Source organism: Pelobates fuscus, chromosome 12 (assembly GCF_036172605.1).
Source record: "Pelobates fuscus isolate aPelFus1 chromosome 12, aPelFus1.pri, whole genome shotgun sequence".
Classification (NCBI taxonomy): domain Eukaryota; kingdom Metazoa; phylum Chordata; class Amphibia; order Anura; family Pelobatidae; genus Pelobates; species Pelobates fuscus.
Window position 1 is genome coordinate 113,348,899 of NC_086328.1, and position 13,958 is coordinate 113,362,856.

The following is a 13,958-nucleotide window of genomic DNA, read 5'->3' on the forward strand; positions in this document are numbered from 1 at the left end:
GATAATTGGGAACTGAGTGAACTAAGTTTAGATTTGCCTTATGAGCAAAACATTGAACGACATCTTGCTCTCTCCTAAAGGGCAGTCCACCTTATTTGATTGTAAATTCCTGTCCTAATGTGTTTTACACCCCACCTCCTATAGAATGTAAGCTCGATTGAGCAGGGTCCTCTTCAACCTATTGTTCCTGTAAGTTTATTTGTAATTGTCCTATTTATAGTTAAATCCCCTCTCATAATATTGTAAAGTGCTACGGAATCTGTTGGCGCTATATAAATGGCAATAATAATAATAATAATAACGACAGTTAATTTAGCTCGGCATTTAGGTGAGTCACAGGGCAGCATATAAAATGGATCACATTGCCAACACATCACGCAAAGTTAAAAAATAACAGATATAATAAAGTACCGGTAAGTTGCAATAAATATATACAGTTCTCTCATTTGTTTCCTTGGGGTAGTTGTTATTACAAACTCAATGGTGCTAGTTTTATTGTCAATGGAAGTATTATGATATGTGATATGAAGTCTATAGCTGTCTCTTTCCCCCTTTTGTGTCTTGTATCTCCCTTTAGTCATTCTCATCACCTTTTGTATCTTCATCCTCCTTTTGTGGTTTCCACTCATTTGTCTTTTACTAACTTTAGTGTATCTTATCCCTCTCTTGCTCCTATGTGTCTTACCCCTCTTTGCTTATCCCCCTTGTGTCTTTTACCCCTATGTCCCTTACTTCACTGTGTCCAATATCTACATGTCTCTTACCCCACTAGTGACTTTTCCCCATGTGTGGCTCTTACACCTCAACTTCTTGTGTCTCTTACTCCCCTATTTTGTCTTTTTCATCACTGTGACTCCAACTCTTCCCCTTAATGTCTTGCTCCCTCCCCTCTTTGTATCTTAGCCCCCTTTGTGTCTCTTACCCTCTCTCCTTTGTTTCTGCTACCCTTTGTGTATCTTACCTTTAACCCCTTTTTGTGCCTCTACCCCACTATTATAGTGTGTCCTCACAGACCGTGGTAGAGGATATTCTTTACCCTTTAGCTAGTCTGAGATGAAGCATCTTGCTGCTCATTCCCCACCCTTTCTAGACATTTCGAGTGACTCCGTGTCAGACCAGGTCAAGGATAAAGAATACCCTCTACAATGGTCCATGAGGCCACTCTCTAGAGAGTCTCTGGCTGGAGTGAGGAACTCTGTGCACCCCCTCCTGCCAGTCAGCCGGAGTATGCACCCCAGGCCAGGGCACCCTAAGGCCGTTCATAACATTAATGAAAACGTTAATCCCTTTGCCAGCATACGGTAATGCCAGACCTACTCATAAAATTATTAGAAACATATACTAATTTATATCAGTGATCTATTTCACTTACATTAAAATCACATTTGTAGAGATAAATTCATGTATGTTTTCCAGATATAAACATAGAGGACAGCAATGGCCGATCTATAGATCAGCTAAGAATCATGGGAAGTGCAGTTCACAAATATCTGCAGTGCCCGGCCTTCACTAGTTAACAATAAAACAATAATAAAGGGAATTGATCACATCAAAACATTGTCAACTGTTATTCCACGGCCTGACCATTTCTACATATTATAATCCTCGAGTGTCAGATAACTTCAGATATTAGAGGTTAATGCAATAATGTTAGATACAAAACAAAATGTATTCTAATTTCTTAGCAATAGTGATGTCGTGAAAATAACATTTTCGGTTTGCGAACGGCGAACGCGAATGTTCGCGAATGGGCGAACCGGGCGAACCGGGAGAACCGCCATAGACTTCAATAGGCAGGCGAATTTTAAACCCACAGGGACTCTTTCTGGCCAGAATAGTGATGGAAAAGTTGTTTCAAGGGGACTAACACCTGGACTGTGGAATGCCGGAGGGGGATCCATGGCAAAACTCCCATGGAAAATAGTTGATGCAGAGTCTGGTTTTAATCCATAAAGGGCATAAATCACCTAACATTCCTAAATTGTTTGGAATAACGTGCTTTAAAGCACGTAAAATAAGGGGGGGGACCTACTAGATAACAATAACGGGGGGGACCTACTGTCCTCCCCCCCTGGCCCCCACCCCTGAGCGGTGGGTGGGGGCCCTAAATAAAGATGGGGGACCTACTGTCCTCCCCCCCGGCCCCCACCCCTGAGCGGTGGGTGGGGGCCCTAGATAAGAATGGTGGGTGGGACCTACCGTCTTCCCCCCGGCCCCCACCCCTGAGCGGTGGGTGGGGGCCCTAAATAAAGAGAGGGGGGGACCTACTGTCCTTCCCCCCGGCCCCCACCCCTGAGCAGTGGGTGGGGGCCCTAGATAATAATGGTGGGGGCGGGACCTACCATCCTCCCCCCGGCCCCCACCCCTGAGCGGTGGTTGGGGGCCCTAAAAAAACAATAAGGGGGGACCTACTGTCTCCCCCGGCCCCCACCCCTGAGTAGTGGGTGGGGCCCTAAATAAAGAGAGGGGTGGGAGACCTACTGTCCTCCCCCCGGCCCCCACCCCTGAGCAGTGGGTGGGGGCCCTAGATAATAATGGTGGGGGGACCTACCGTCCACCCCCCGGCCCCCACCCTTGAGCGGTGGGTGGGGCCCCTAAAAAAAAATAAGGGGGGACCTACTGTCCCTCTCTGCCCCGACCCCTGAGCGGCGGGTGGGGGCCCTAAATGAAAATCCCCCCCCAATCAAGGTGACTAGGGGTCCCAAGCCCCTAGTCACCCCACCCACCCAAATCAAGCTATATCCTACCTACCCCCCTCACCCTAAAAATAGTGAGGGGGGAATAAAATAACTAACCTGTAAAAACAATTAAACTTACCATTTGATGTCTTCTTTTTTCTAAAATCTTAATTTTTCAGCCCCCAAAAAGGGCAAATAAAAAGCCATCATACCCGACGAACTTAAAATAAAATAAAAAAACCCGAGTGCAAAAAAAAAAAACTGACGAAAAAGAAAAAACCGGAGCGCAAAAAAATAATCCATCTTCACCCATGGAGGGCTCCGCGCAAACTGAGCTACGCAGATCGGGGAAATGCTTATAAAGCCTTGCCCCGCCCTGCAATTAGGTTAAGAACACTCTGATTGGTGGGTTTAAGCCAATCAGAGTGCTCTTTGTCATTTTACACAGCGTGGAAAAGTTCTTTGGAATTTTGTAAAAATCCATCCAATCACAGTGCTCTGTGTCATTTTACACAGCGTGGGGATATTCCAAAGAACTTTCCCACGCTGTGTAAAATGACAAAGAGCACTCTGATTGGCTTAAACCCACCAATCAGAGTGTTCTTAACCTAATTGCAGGGCGGGGCAAGGCTTTATAAGCCTTACCCCGACCTGCGTAGCTCAGTTTGCGCGGAGCCCTCCATGGGTGAAGATGGATTATTTTTTTGCGCTCCGGTTTTTTCTTTTTCGTCAGTTTTTTTTTTTTTGCGCTCTGGTTTTTTTATTTTATTTTAAGTTCATCGGGTATGATGGCTTTTTATTTGCCCTTTTTTGGGGCTGAAAAATGAAGATTTTAGAAAAAAGAAGACGTCAAATGAACAGGTTAGTTATTTTATTCCCCCCTCACTATTTTTAGGGTGAGGGGGTAGGTAGGGGATAGCTTGATTTGGGTGGGGGGGGTGACTAGGGGCTTGGGACCCCTAGTCACCTTGATTGGGGGGTTTCATTTAGGGCCCCCACCCGCCGCTCAGGGGTGGGGGCCGGGGGGGACAGTAGGTCCCCCCCTTATTGTTTTTTTAGGGCCCCCACCCACCGCTCCGGGGTGGGGGCCGGGGGGAGGACGGTAGGTCCTCCCCCACCATTATTATCTAGGGCCCCAACCCACTGCTCAGGGGCGGGGACCGGGGGGAGGACAGTAGGTCCCCCCTCTCTTTATTTAGGGACCCCACTCACCACTCAGGGGTGGGGGCCAGGGGGGACAGTAGGTCCCCCCCTTATTCTTTTTTAGGGGCCCCAAACAACGCTCATGGGTGGCGGCCGGGGTGGAGGATGGTAGTCCCCCCCCCACCATTCTTATCTAGGGCCCCCACCGCTCAGGGGTGGGGGCTGGGGGGGAGAACAGTAGGTCCCCCCCTATCTTTATTTAATGTATAATAAACACAGGTTACTGGCTATGGGAGGGATAATGTATAATAAACACAGGTTGCTGGCTATGGGGAGGATAATGTATAATAAACACAGGTTACTGGTTATGGGGGGATAATGTATAATAAACACAGGTTACTGGCTATGGGAGGATAATGTATAATAAACACAGGATACTGGCTATGGAGGATAATGTATAAAAAAACACAGAAAAAAATAATAATACAAAAAAAATGAATGCAGCTTCAGAATTAATCTAAATTGTATGCTGTCAAGGAGGTGGGAGGGTCTGGGAGGGAGGTTCTGCTGCTGATTGGCTGGAATGTGTCTGCTGACTGTGAGGTACAGGGTCAAAGTTCATATGCATATGTTCGCCATCCGTGGCGAACATGCTATGTTCGCCAGGAACTATTCGCCAGCGAACCGTTCGGGACATCACTACTTACCAATGCACGGTCAAACACCTGTTATGCTATCTGATATGCATGCTTACTGTAAAAATGTATCACGATTATAATTTGAGTAGGTATATATGCACATGTGACATCTACATGTGGCCAACTACAAAACTACTAATCACACTTAAATAAAACTGGTCCTTTAACCTTTTAAAATAGTTTGTCATTTATAGCAATTAGGTCCATAAAAGAACCAAAACTACTGTGGAATGTCACACTCACTCAGTGACATCAGGACTCCATACTAACCTGGCACAAGTTCCGAATGGGTTGATTTCTGTTGGCAGCAAATATTATTAAGTTAATACACAGGGTGAATTTTGCCCATAATAACAGATCCCTTGGTCTACAGCAGACTTTCTACAATAATGGAAATATTTTCTTTAAAAAAAAAAGGAGTTCAATAGAGAGAAAAACAAAGAATTTCAAGAATCTATGAAGCTCAATAGTTTGCAGCAGAGATAAAGTGCGTATTCAGTGATATATTCATTGTTTTTGTGATCTACTGAGAAATTATGCAGAGGATTCTGGGAATTCAGGCAGTTGTCCTAAATCTCTGTAAATTACACGGTACGAAAAAAGTTAGTGACTCACGTTTAATAAGACGCTTCAACCTTGAATTTATTTTTTTTTTGTCTCTAAATCTCAGCAGCCACTTAGAAAAAAAAAGGAAGGGAGAAAAGGAAAGAAAAGATTAAAAAAGGAATTAACTAATAAAGGCAGAATAAATTTCAGGTATGCAAACAGCATAACAAATAAAAAAGCAGACATGCCAACGATTTTAACTCCCTGGTTTTAAAACATCTACTAAGACAACGAGCAAGAACTATTTGCTTAGAATTTCCGGGGAGAGACAATTTTTCAGGAAGTATTGTAAATCTTCCCATAATTTATCTTGCAGAGCTGCAGCCCTCGTTTTTATTCCGCTTGTATCGTTTTATTACACTTTTCTCGTCTACTTATTAGAACTATTCTAACTCATTCTCATCTATTTAATTACACGGCATATGAACTCCAGAGTAAATGTTAAGGGAAAAAAAAATTCATAAAATGCCACAAGACCTTTTTTAGGACCTAACGTGTGCCACAAATATTGCCTACATTATTACATCATGATCACCGCCACCCTTTTGAACAACTGACACAAGGGAGGATGTAGCAATTAATTCTAGTCAAATGTTTAGTTAATATTTAACAAACATTTTAAATGAATGAAAACAAAAAGTGAGGAACAACCCACGCGCTGTCTCACAATTGCGCGCTGCTCCACAGCCGGACGACTGACACTGTCAAAAATGTCCCCTCGTACTTTTGTTTGTGTTTTTATCTATTTTATGGCCTTGAATAACTAATGTCCACACCAGCCAGTCCACAGCCAGACTTTTGGGTATGCAAAGCAAGGTAGCCCTCACTAATGTCCCTTCAACATGACCAACCACTAGTAAGACCCTCTTAGTAAACATCACCTTACTTAAAACATAAAACCTTGACTCCATGGACAGTTTAGACACAGTTTATTGCTGTATGCTTTTGTATCTTGTACACTGATAATCTATGTACCAACTGAGCATGCATTTTCACACCTGTGCATTGACAAAAATAAAGAATATAAAAAAAAATAGTGGGGAACAAAAGGGAGATAAAGCACCCATCTAAATTTTCAGAATCAAACAATTTAATTATCACAAACCGTAACAATTATATCAATAAATTATAACCCTGTCATCTGTATTTTTTTAATAGGAACTGAGATTTGTCAGATTAGGTGACATATTTCTGTTGTCCCAGTTTGTTGTGTATCGAATGTAGCCTGTTTCATGTGGAACGCGTAGGGTGTTTGTTAATATTTGCTATTATCCTTTTCAGGGTTTGATATATTTCATGAAATCAGAGATTCTCATCCAGTGCTGGTGCAACACTTGCTTATTTTAGCCACTGTCAGTTTCTTGACAGCTTAAACCGGTCTGGCCATTTCTCTTGTGACCTCTCTCATTAGCAAGCCATATACGCCCACGGACCTGCCATTCACTGGATTCTGCTTTTCACATTATTGTCTGTAAACTCTAGAAACTGCTGTGTGTGGAAAGATTTATATTTTTATATATTTTTTTCCTAGTATGTTGGAAATGTTAGCTAAACTACAGCTAGTTAGTTCCAATACTAGTTATCACACTAGTGCACGACAAAAACATTTGGTGCAAATCATTTTCTCCAAAACATAAAGTTTTGTTGGGCGATTCAGGTTTTATTCGTTTCAAGAAAAACAATTCGGACAAAGCAAAATTATGTGAGAATGGGCCAATCACAGTACTGCAGAATATCAATATTCTATGCATATTTTGGAGCATTTTCCTGCCATTTGGTTCTCTGATCAAGTGAGAAGAAGTAACCAATGCAGGGAAATAACGAGGAGTAGTAAAAAATCGATATTAATATATCATATCCTTATTAAATATATACTATATAAATATAGATTATTTTCCTTCTGTTCCTTCTTTTATTTCCATATACTTCTCACTTCTTGATCGGTGAATAAAATCAACAATTAGCCAATAATTAGTTTTTTCCATTAATCATCTATTTTTTAGGACAGTATTCGGACAAAATTCAGTTAATTCAAGTTATTGTGGATTTTTGATTTTTAGCAAGCCCACGGATTCTGCGTGGGTTTTGTAGTACATGGTGCTCAGAATCATCTGGGTATACAACAATTCCATAGTATATGGAGGGTTGCTTAGTAACAAGGTTACTTACTAAAGTGAGAATTCAAAATTAATTTTACATTTTAGGTCAAAATAGCTCAATTGGAAAGATTTGGCTTTCACTGTTGCTAGATTGTCCTTAAATTTGGAATTCACTTTGAATTCTCCCTTTAGTAAATAACCCTGTATATTTAATATATAATTTTATAACATGCATTACCTGTCCAGTAGTAAAGATTACAGTTTGTGCAGAGGGGCATTAAGCTCTCTGTTTCAATTCATCTGATGGATCATCTTCCCCCATCTTCTTGTTACACCTTTTCTGTATCGTCTCTACAAACTTCATCTACCTGTAGTTTTATCACACTCTAGAAATATACAGCGTCAGTATAGAAGGAAGGTACTCCTCATAAAAGTTGTAGTAGGTTGTAGGGTATTAAGGGCATAACCCAATGTAAAAGGTAATGAGAAGGACTGAAGGGGACTTACATAGAAGAGCCAAGCCTGATAGCAGTCTTTATACCATGATAGAGGCTTTAGTCTAAGGCAATACATTGCCTGATTTTATAAAACCCCCAAATATATAAAATCAGGCAATTTTTTGCCTTACACTAAAGCCTCTACCAGGGTATTAGGACTGCTATCAGGCTTGCCTCTTCTATGTAAGTCCTCTTCAGTCCTTCTCATTACCTTTGACCACAATCTCTGCATTTGGTGACTATGTTAAACTTCTTCTGTTTTTGTGTGGGTTGGATGCACAGCATTCATGATCTTTAGTTCAAATTATGTCCTGAACCCCTTTATGTTTTGACCTTGAAGAACATTATCTGAGAGATATGGTGAACAGGCCTCTATCTTCTTGGTCTCTTCTTGTGCAGAACTTGATTCCCCGATTGCTTCTACGTTTTTAGTTACCTGACTTTCCTGGTCATCTAGCTATTTTAGTATAGTATTGCTGGTGCTGCTTTTAATAGGATTCCAGTTCATGAGCTGTCACTGAATAATTAGTTACAGTGAGAAAATCTAATAGTTTTAATCACCAATTTGGGTCAATTATTGTTCTCCAGATTATTTAAATGAACATAAATATAATTCCCTAAGATGTTGGTCAACTGATTGGCATAGCTCCGACTGTTGCGTTGCATGGCTTACTGACAATATATCGTTACTTACTGTTAGTCATTAACTATGTGTCTTTTTACCTTTTGCAGAGAACATCTTCCGGTCATACAATGAAGGAGGAGAACTTTCTTCGACGTCGGTTTTCCCTCTGTCCCACAGCACTTACCCCTCAGAAGAATGATGCAAACAAACTGACACGAAACTCATCCTTTGGAGCAGATGATATAAGTCCAGGTGATACAGGTCTGTTTCCTCATACATTGCCTTTATTGTTTTCTGTCTTGTTGAAGGCAAGGGTAGTCCACCTAGTTTCTTTAGTTTCTTATTCCATTTCACCCTTGGACGAGCACCTCCACTGCTGCAGATTATTAGAATACATCATAAGGGCTTTCTATAGACACACTGAGGCAAATGTTATCAACCAAGGCAAGAAATTGTGAAAGCCTAAAATAGAATGAGGCATAAGAACCACAAAATAGTTCACATTCTCTGTTAATAATATGGGTATAACATATCTGCCCAGTACCCCAGTGCATGCCTTCTTGTGACATTTTCTGTCCGACACTGTTCTTTTCTATCACTGTGGTTAGGGGCTGCTTTTGAAGAAAGCTCAGGGGCATTGCCAGGTCCCAAAAAACCTGAGCTTGAGCCAAAAGGAAAACTTGATGACCCCTATAATGACAGAGAGTCAGGCATATGTGATGACATATCCTCATCTTTACATGTTATGTCCCATCTTCTAAACCCATGAACAGCGTGCTGATGATAATCTCAGAGATCTCAATGAAAGTATAGCTGCAAACAAGCACATGCTACAAAGCCAGATATAAAGTGCAACTAATATATACCAACCTAAAAGAGTGTTGTGCAGAAAAGTTTTGGCCCCCAGCACCTCTTACTGACAGTCTCTTGAGGAACATCACCAACATCCCTACATGGCCTGGCAGAGTACTGTACTACCCATCTTTCGTTTTATAATAGGCCGTTGCATTAACAAGTAGCTGGCTGATTTAAACTAAAAAACAAAAAAACAACTCAATAATATTCACCTGCTACTCCACCAACAAAGATCTCCACATCTCGGGATTCAGTCCCCAAAGCTGCTCTGTAACTCCCATGAGCAAGCTTGTGATCTGAGTCACTCTACATCTTCAACCAATCACAAAAAACAGATGCATAAACAATCACAGAAAATCCAGGAATTTTTGTTCCAAAATAGATATATATGTGATGTTGGGATCTAAGTCACTCTTTCATCCTCACTGTCACTCTAGCATCTTTTTTTGCATTCTTATTATCAATGTTAAGTTAATTGGCCGCATGCTGGACATGTTTAAGATGACATTTTCTTGTTGCCGGTTCACAGTTTCTGCTTAGTTAGAGCATTCTGGTGTGACCTGGATTTGATCACTATCCACATTGCTGTTTTCTGACCTCAGCTCATTCAGCTGTCAATTACCTGTCATTTACCTGTCACATTTCTCTATGCTCCTGGTTTTTGATATACTCTTGGTTTTGCTTCTTTTACCTGTTTTTTTTTTTGTTGTTGTTTTTTTCATTCTTAGAGATTTTTACACCTGCAATGCTTCGTCCTATTCCTATTTCTTCTGTTAGTTTGTGGACCAATAAGTCTGATCTCTTATATCCTGGTGTCCCGACATTAGTCTGCAATTAATGGGGGGTTAATCTTACATGTAATACATAGATTATCTTTAGTTGGCATCTTAGATAGACATAGATATAGTGCCAAAAGACTGAGGATAGGGATCAGAACTTCTATGTTTGTACATAGACTACATCCTGGCTGTCTAAATGTATGCCATGACATTAAACAATGTTTAATTACATGGTGCTTGTACCAACTAATTATTCATATTTTATTCAATCCTCATTCCTGACATAATGCTTCATTCATTGCTTATACCAACAACACGAAATACTCGCATTTAGAACATTGTCGTGACTTCATTTGCATACATATGGAAAGAAAGTTTTGTGATGCTACACATGACATCTTTGTGGTGGATCATATTGTGTTGAAGTCATGATTGAAAGGAGCTGCTTTGTTAACAAAAGACATTATGTATTCTTACAGACAAGGTTACAGATAATGCCTTAATTTATGTGATTACAAAAGCTAATCAGAAAGATTTATTCAGTTATATTTTCTACTGATTAGAATATGAATGATGACCGGTTTATGCTTGGTTTTCTTTTTGGCACAGTAAAACACATTGCTTGTTTATCAGCCAGACCACATCTTCCCTAACTTAGCATAAACAATGGTCCCTTGATTTGTCTGTGCTGGTTCACCTATAGGCGCGTTCTTAAAACCATTGGGAGCAGATAGAAGTCATCAATTTGAACACTTTAACTTTAAAGGAACTCTTTGGCCCCATAACAGGTTTGTTTAATTTACTACGAGGGTAGTAGTGTCCAGGTGACTTAATATCTTGAGAGGTTGAACTGTTGGCAAAGGTTTAATCTTGCAGTTAGGACCCAGCACCTAGCAGTTCAGTCTCCTTGCTTCCATTCCTCTCTGGAGTTCAGTGCAAGGTAGGGTTATCCCGGGCGGATAGGCTTAGAGCCCATTAAGAAAATTAGTACATACAGAGAAGAGGTTTCAGCTAATACTCTCAGCTTATCACTTTCTACCCATGGCGAGTAAACATACATACATTTGTAGTTGTTACTCGCAATGGGTGACCAATGATCTCAATCGACACTCTCAGCCTGAGGAAAGTCAGCAGAATGAGAGCTTGGTACACATATTCAGTGTTAAACTGTTTGAAAATGGTTTAACACTGAAAGGTAAGATGGCGCTACATTAGATAAAGTGCATCGAGTGTGTACTTTAAGCCTCGAAACCACCATTTTAGTGCAAGCGGTTTTTGGGTGTAGATACTCCAGGTTTTGTCAATCTGTTTTCAGTCTGAATATAATAAAAATAAAAAACACCACCCTAAATAAATAATTGTCTTTTTCCTAAACCACACATTCCATCTAACATGTGTGAGTGCCCGCTCTGTCCCTTCAGTGATGAAGACCTTTTTGGAGACAGCACCTTTGTCTGAAGACCCTGTTTTTTTCTTCTCTCTTTCTATAAATCATGGCATTCAAATAGTATAATAATAATTATAATAACTATCAAATCTTGTTTAGTTTCCTCCAAGATATTTCTCAGACTAAAGTCATATTTCGTAACTCTAGAAATGTGTGCTTTTTGCAGGAAAAGAGATGGACCCCAACACCCTATCAGTTATGAAAGATGATATTATCCAGTTACCAAATTCAACTAACAAGGTATTGTGCTATGGATATGTATTTTATGATCATTGTTACTATTATTTTTAATTGTTAGTATTATTATTATGATTATTATTATTATTTGTTGCCTGGTTACTCAAAATACTGTCAAACGCAAAAATTATATTGGGAACGTTTTTAATTTCTGTATTGCCAAAATCATGTATACACATTTTTAACTTTCATTTGTTCACTTATCTGAATTTATACTCTACGAATGATCACCAGTATATCAAGGAATGAATTACTCTTCCAGAAGCTCATTCCACCCATTTAATGTCTTCATTTGGCCTAAAAATGACAGCCACCCACAGCCCAAAGAATAAAGCAAAGTTCAAGGATCATACCATTCCTAAAGCCATGGAGGGAGGGGGAGTGAATGGACTATTCCATAAATGTTATGCCTCGACATTACTTTGGCATTACAGAGATTATTACTACAGCACCTTTAAATTACCTTTATTTTAGGAACATGTAATCTATTCGTACTTACTGTATGTGGGCGTTATGCTCAAATGCACATTCTTTTGTCATTTCCCGTAAACTGTACTGATTGTAATATCTTCAAAGTCTTTATTAATCTGTTTTTCCCCCTTCAAATTAGTAAGACGGTGTTTTTGGTTAATACTAATATTTCAGATACTATTTGACATATTGCAACTAAAGGACATTGTATGCTTCTAACGCTTTTCCATCCTTTTATTTTAATAATATTTATTGAAAGGAGGAATGAATAAATGAAAAACAATCAAGTGTAAATTTGCATATTTTTTTAATCTATACCTATACTTTAATATGTTTTGTAATACCTTTATGCGCTAGCTATGTACCCCATGTTTAATAAATAAATGTTGTGCTATTATTTTTTCCAACAAGAGGCTAGGTTCGAGGTGTGAGAATTAGCACAAGGGAGATACCAGCATCTCATTACTTATATCATTACTTAAGTTTTGCATGAAAATGTACACTTTTAATCTTTTGCATTAAAGCAATGTCTTGAATTTGCTCCATGCACCAGTTTGTTAATTAATAGTTTAGATGAATTGTTAATAATTTCGCTGTGCACGCAGTACCACGGTGCATTATTAATAACAAAAAAATACTGGTGCTGGGAATCTGGAAGCTCAGCAGAATGTAAAAAAAAAATATTTGTGAGAATTTAAACGTTTAGTCACCAAATTCCAAACGTGATTGATTAACGGCTAACAAGGTCATTCACTAACGTGAGAATTTTCAGGAATTCAAAGTGATTTTCAAATTTAAAGGGTTAATCCAACCACCGTGACCACTTTGCTTTCATAAGTGATCGTGGCTGTAGGAGTCTGCATGTGCTGTGTTTCTGCTGAAATACTGTACATCCAGAATAATTGGCATTGGTATGCAAGAGACAAGTTGCACCCCCAGCACATGTGACATTGTCAGCCCAGCCTAATGTCAATTCTGTGCATATTTTAAGCTTGTCATCAATGTACAGTGCAGTGCTGGCTAAAGACGCAACTACTTCTCCCTTGTCTCCACTTCCTCCCTAGATGCCTCCACACTGAGTGAAGTCATCCCTCCTTCCTATCCCCTTCAGTATTTTTTAATTCCCTGCCCTCCTGCTTTCTCTCCCTCCCATTAACAGCTCAGTGAGTGTACATGCGCCCCGAGCTGGTAAAATGGTCCAATCTAAGATTTTTCTATGATCAGTCTTTGATTGGACATTGGCACAGCTCCCACAATTTCAAATAGGGTTGTCTGCGAAGCAGCGCTAGGAGCGCAGCAAAGCACTGGATAGAAGCAAGTACAACCATTTAAAAATGCTCTTTGAGAGTTTTGTGGGAGGCAGGAGGGACCAACAGAATAATGCCTAGGGCATTACTCTATCATAAACATAAAAGGGTTGCGGAAACCCTTTAAGACCAAGATAGTCAAGCTGACAAAATGTTTCCTGGTCTACGTCATATCTCAACTAAACTCCATGATGAAACACTCTACATATTTTTATATTTTTACTTGATTTTTTTCAGATTGATAACAAACTTTGCAATGGACCAGACAAAGAGTGTTTATCTCCCACATCTAAGACGGCTAAAATGGACACTCTCAAGGTATGAGTGCTTGCTAGTTAAAGCTTTTTTTTTTTTTGTAATGAACTTGCTTTCATATGTATTATCTTAAAGATAATATCTATTATCCCATGAAAGCAGCTCAGCTTCTACCTCATTTATAATCCACTATTTGGAAAAATTTAAGAGGAGCTTCTTGCCGCTAAGGTGTTAGGAGATTATTGTCACATACTGTTCTGT

The 13,958-nt window shown here is 39.8% G+C and overlaps 1 protein-coding gene across 3 annotated transcripts in view; it reads left to right on the forward strand.

Annotated features, from left to right (window-relative positions):
• The window catches only part of OSBPL5 (oxysterol binding protein like 5), a 188,243-nt gene that overhangs the window by 81,253 nt on the left and 93,032 nt on the right, over positions 1–13,958 (forward strand). For all 3 annotated transcript variants that reach the window (XM_063438810.1, XM_063438812.1, XM_063438811.1), the window contains exons 2-4: positions 8,454–8,607; positions 11,594–11,667; positions 13,680–13,760. In XM_063438810.1, coding sequence (XP_063294880.1) covers positions 8,454–8,607; positions 11,594–11,667; positions 13,680–13,760 — 309 coding nt within the window. The remainder of the gene's footprint in view (positions 1–8,453; positions 8,608–11,593; positions 11,668–13,679; positions 13,761–13,958) is intronic.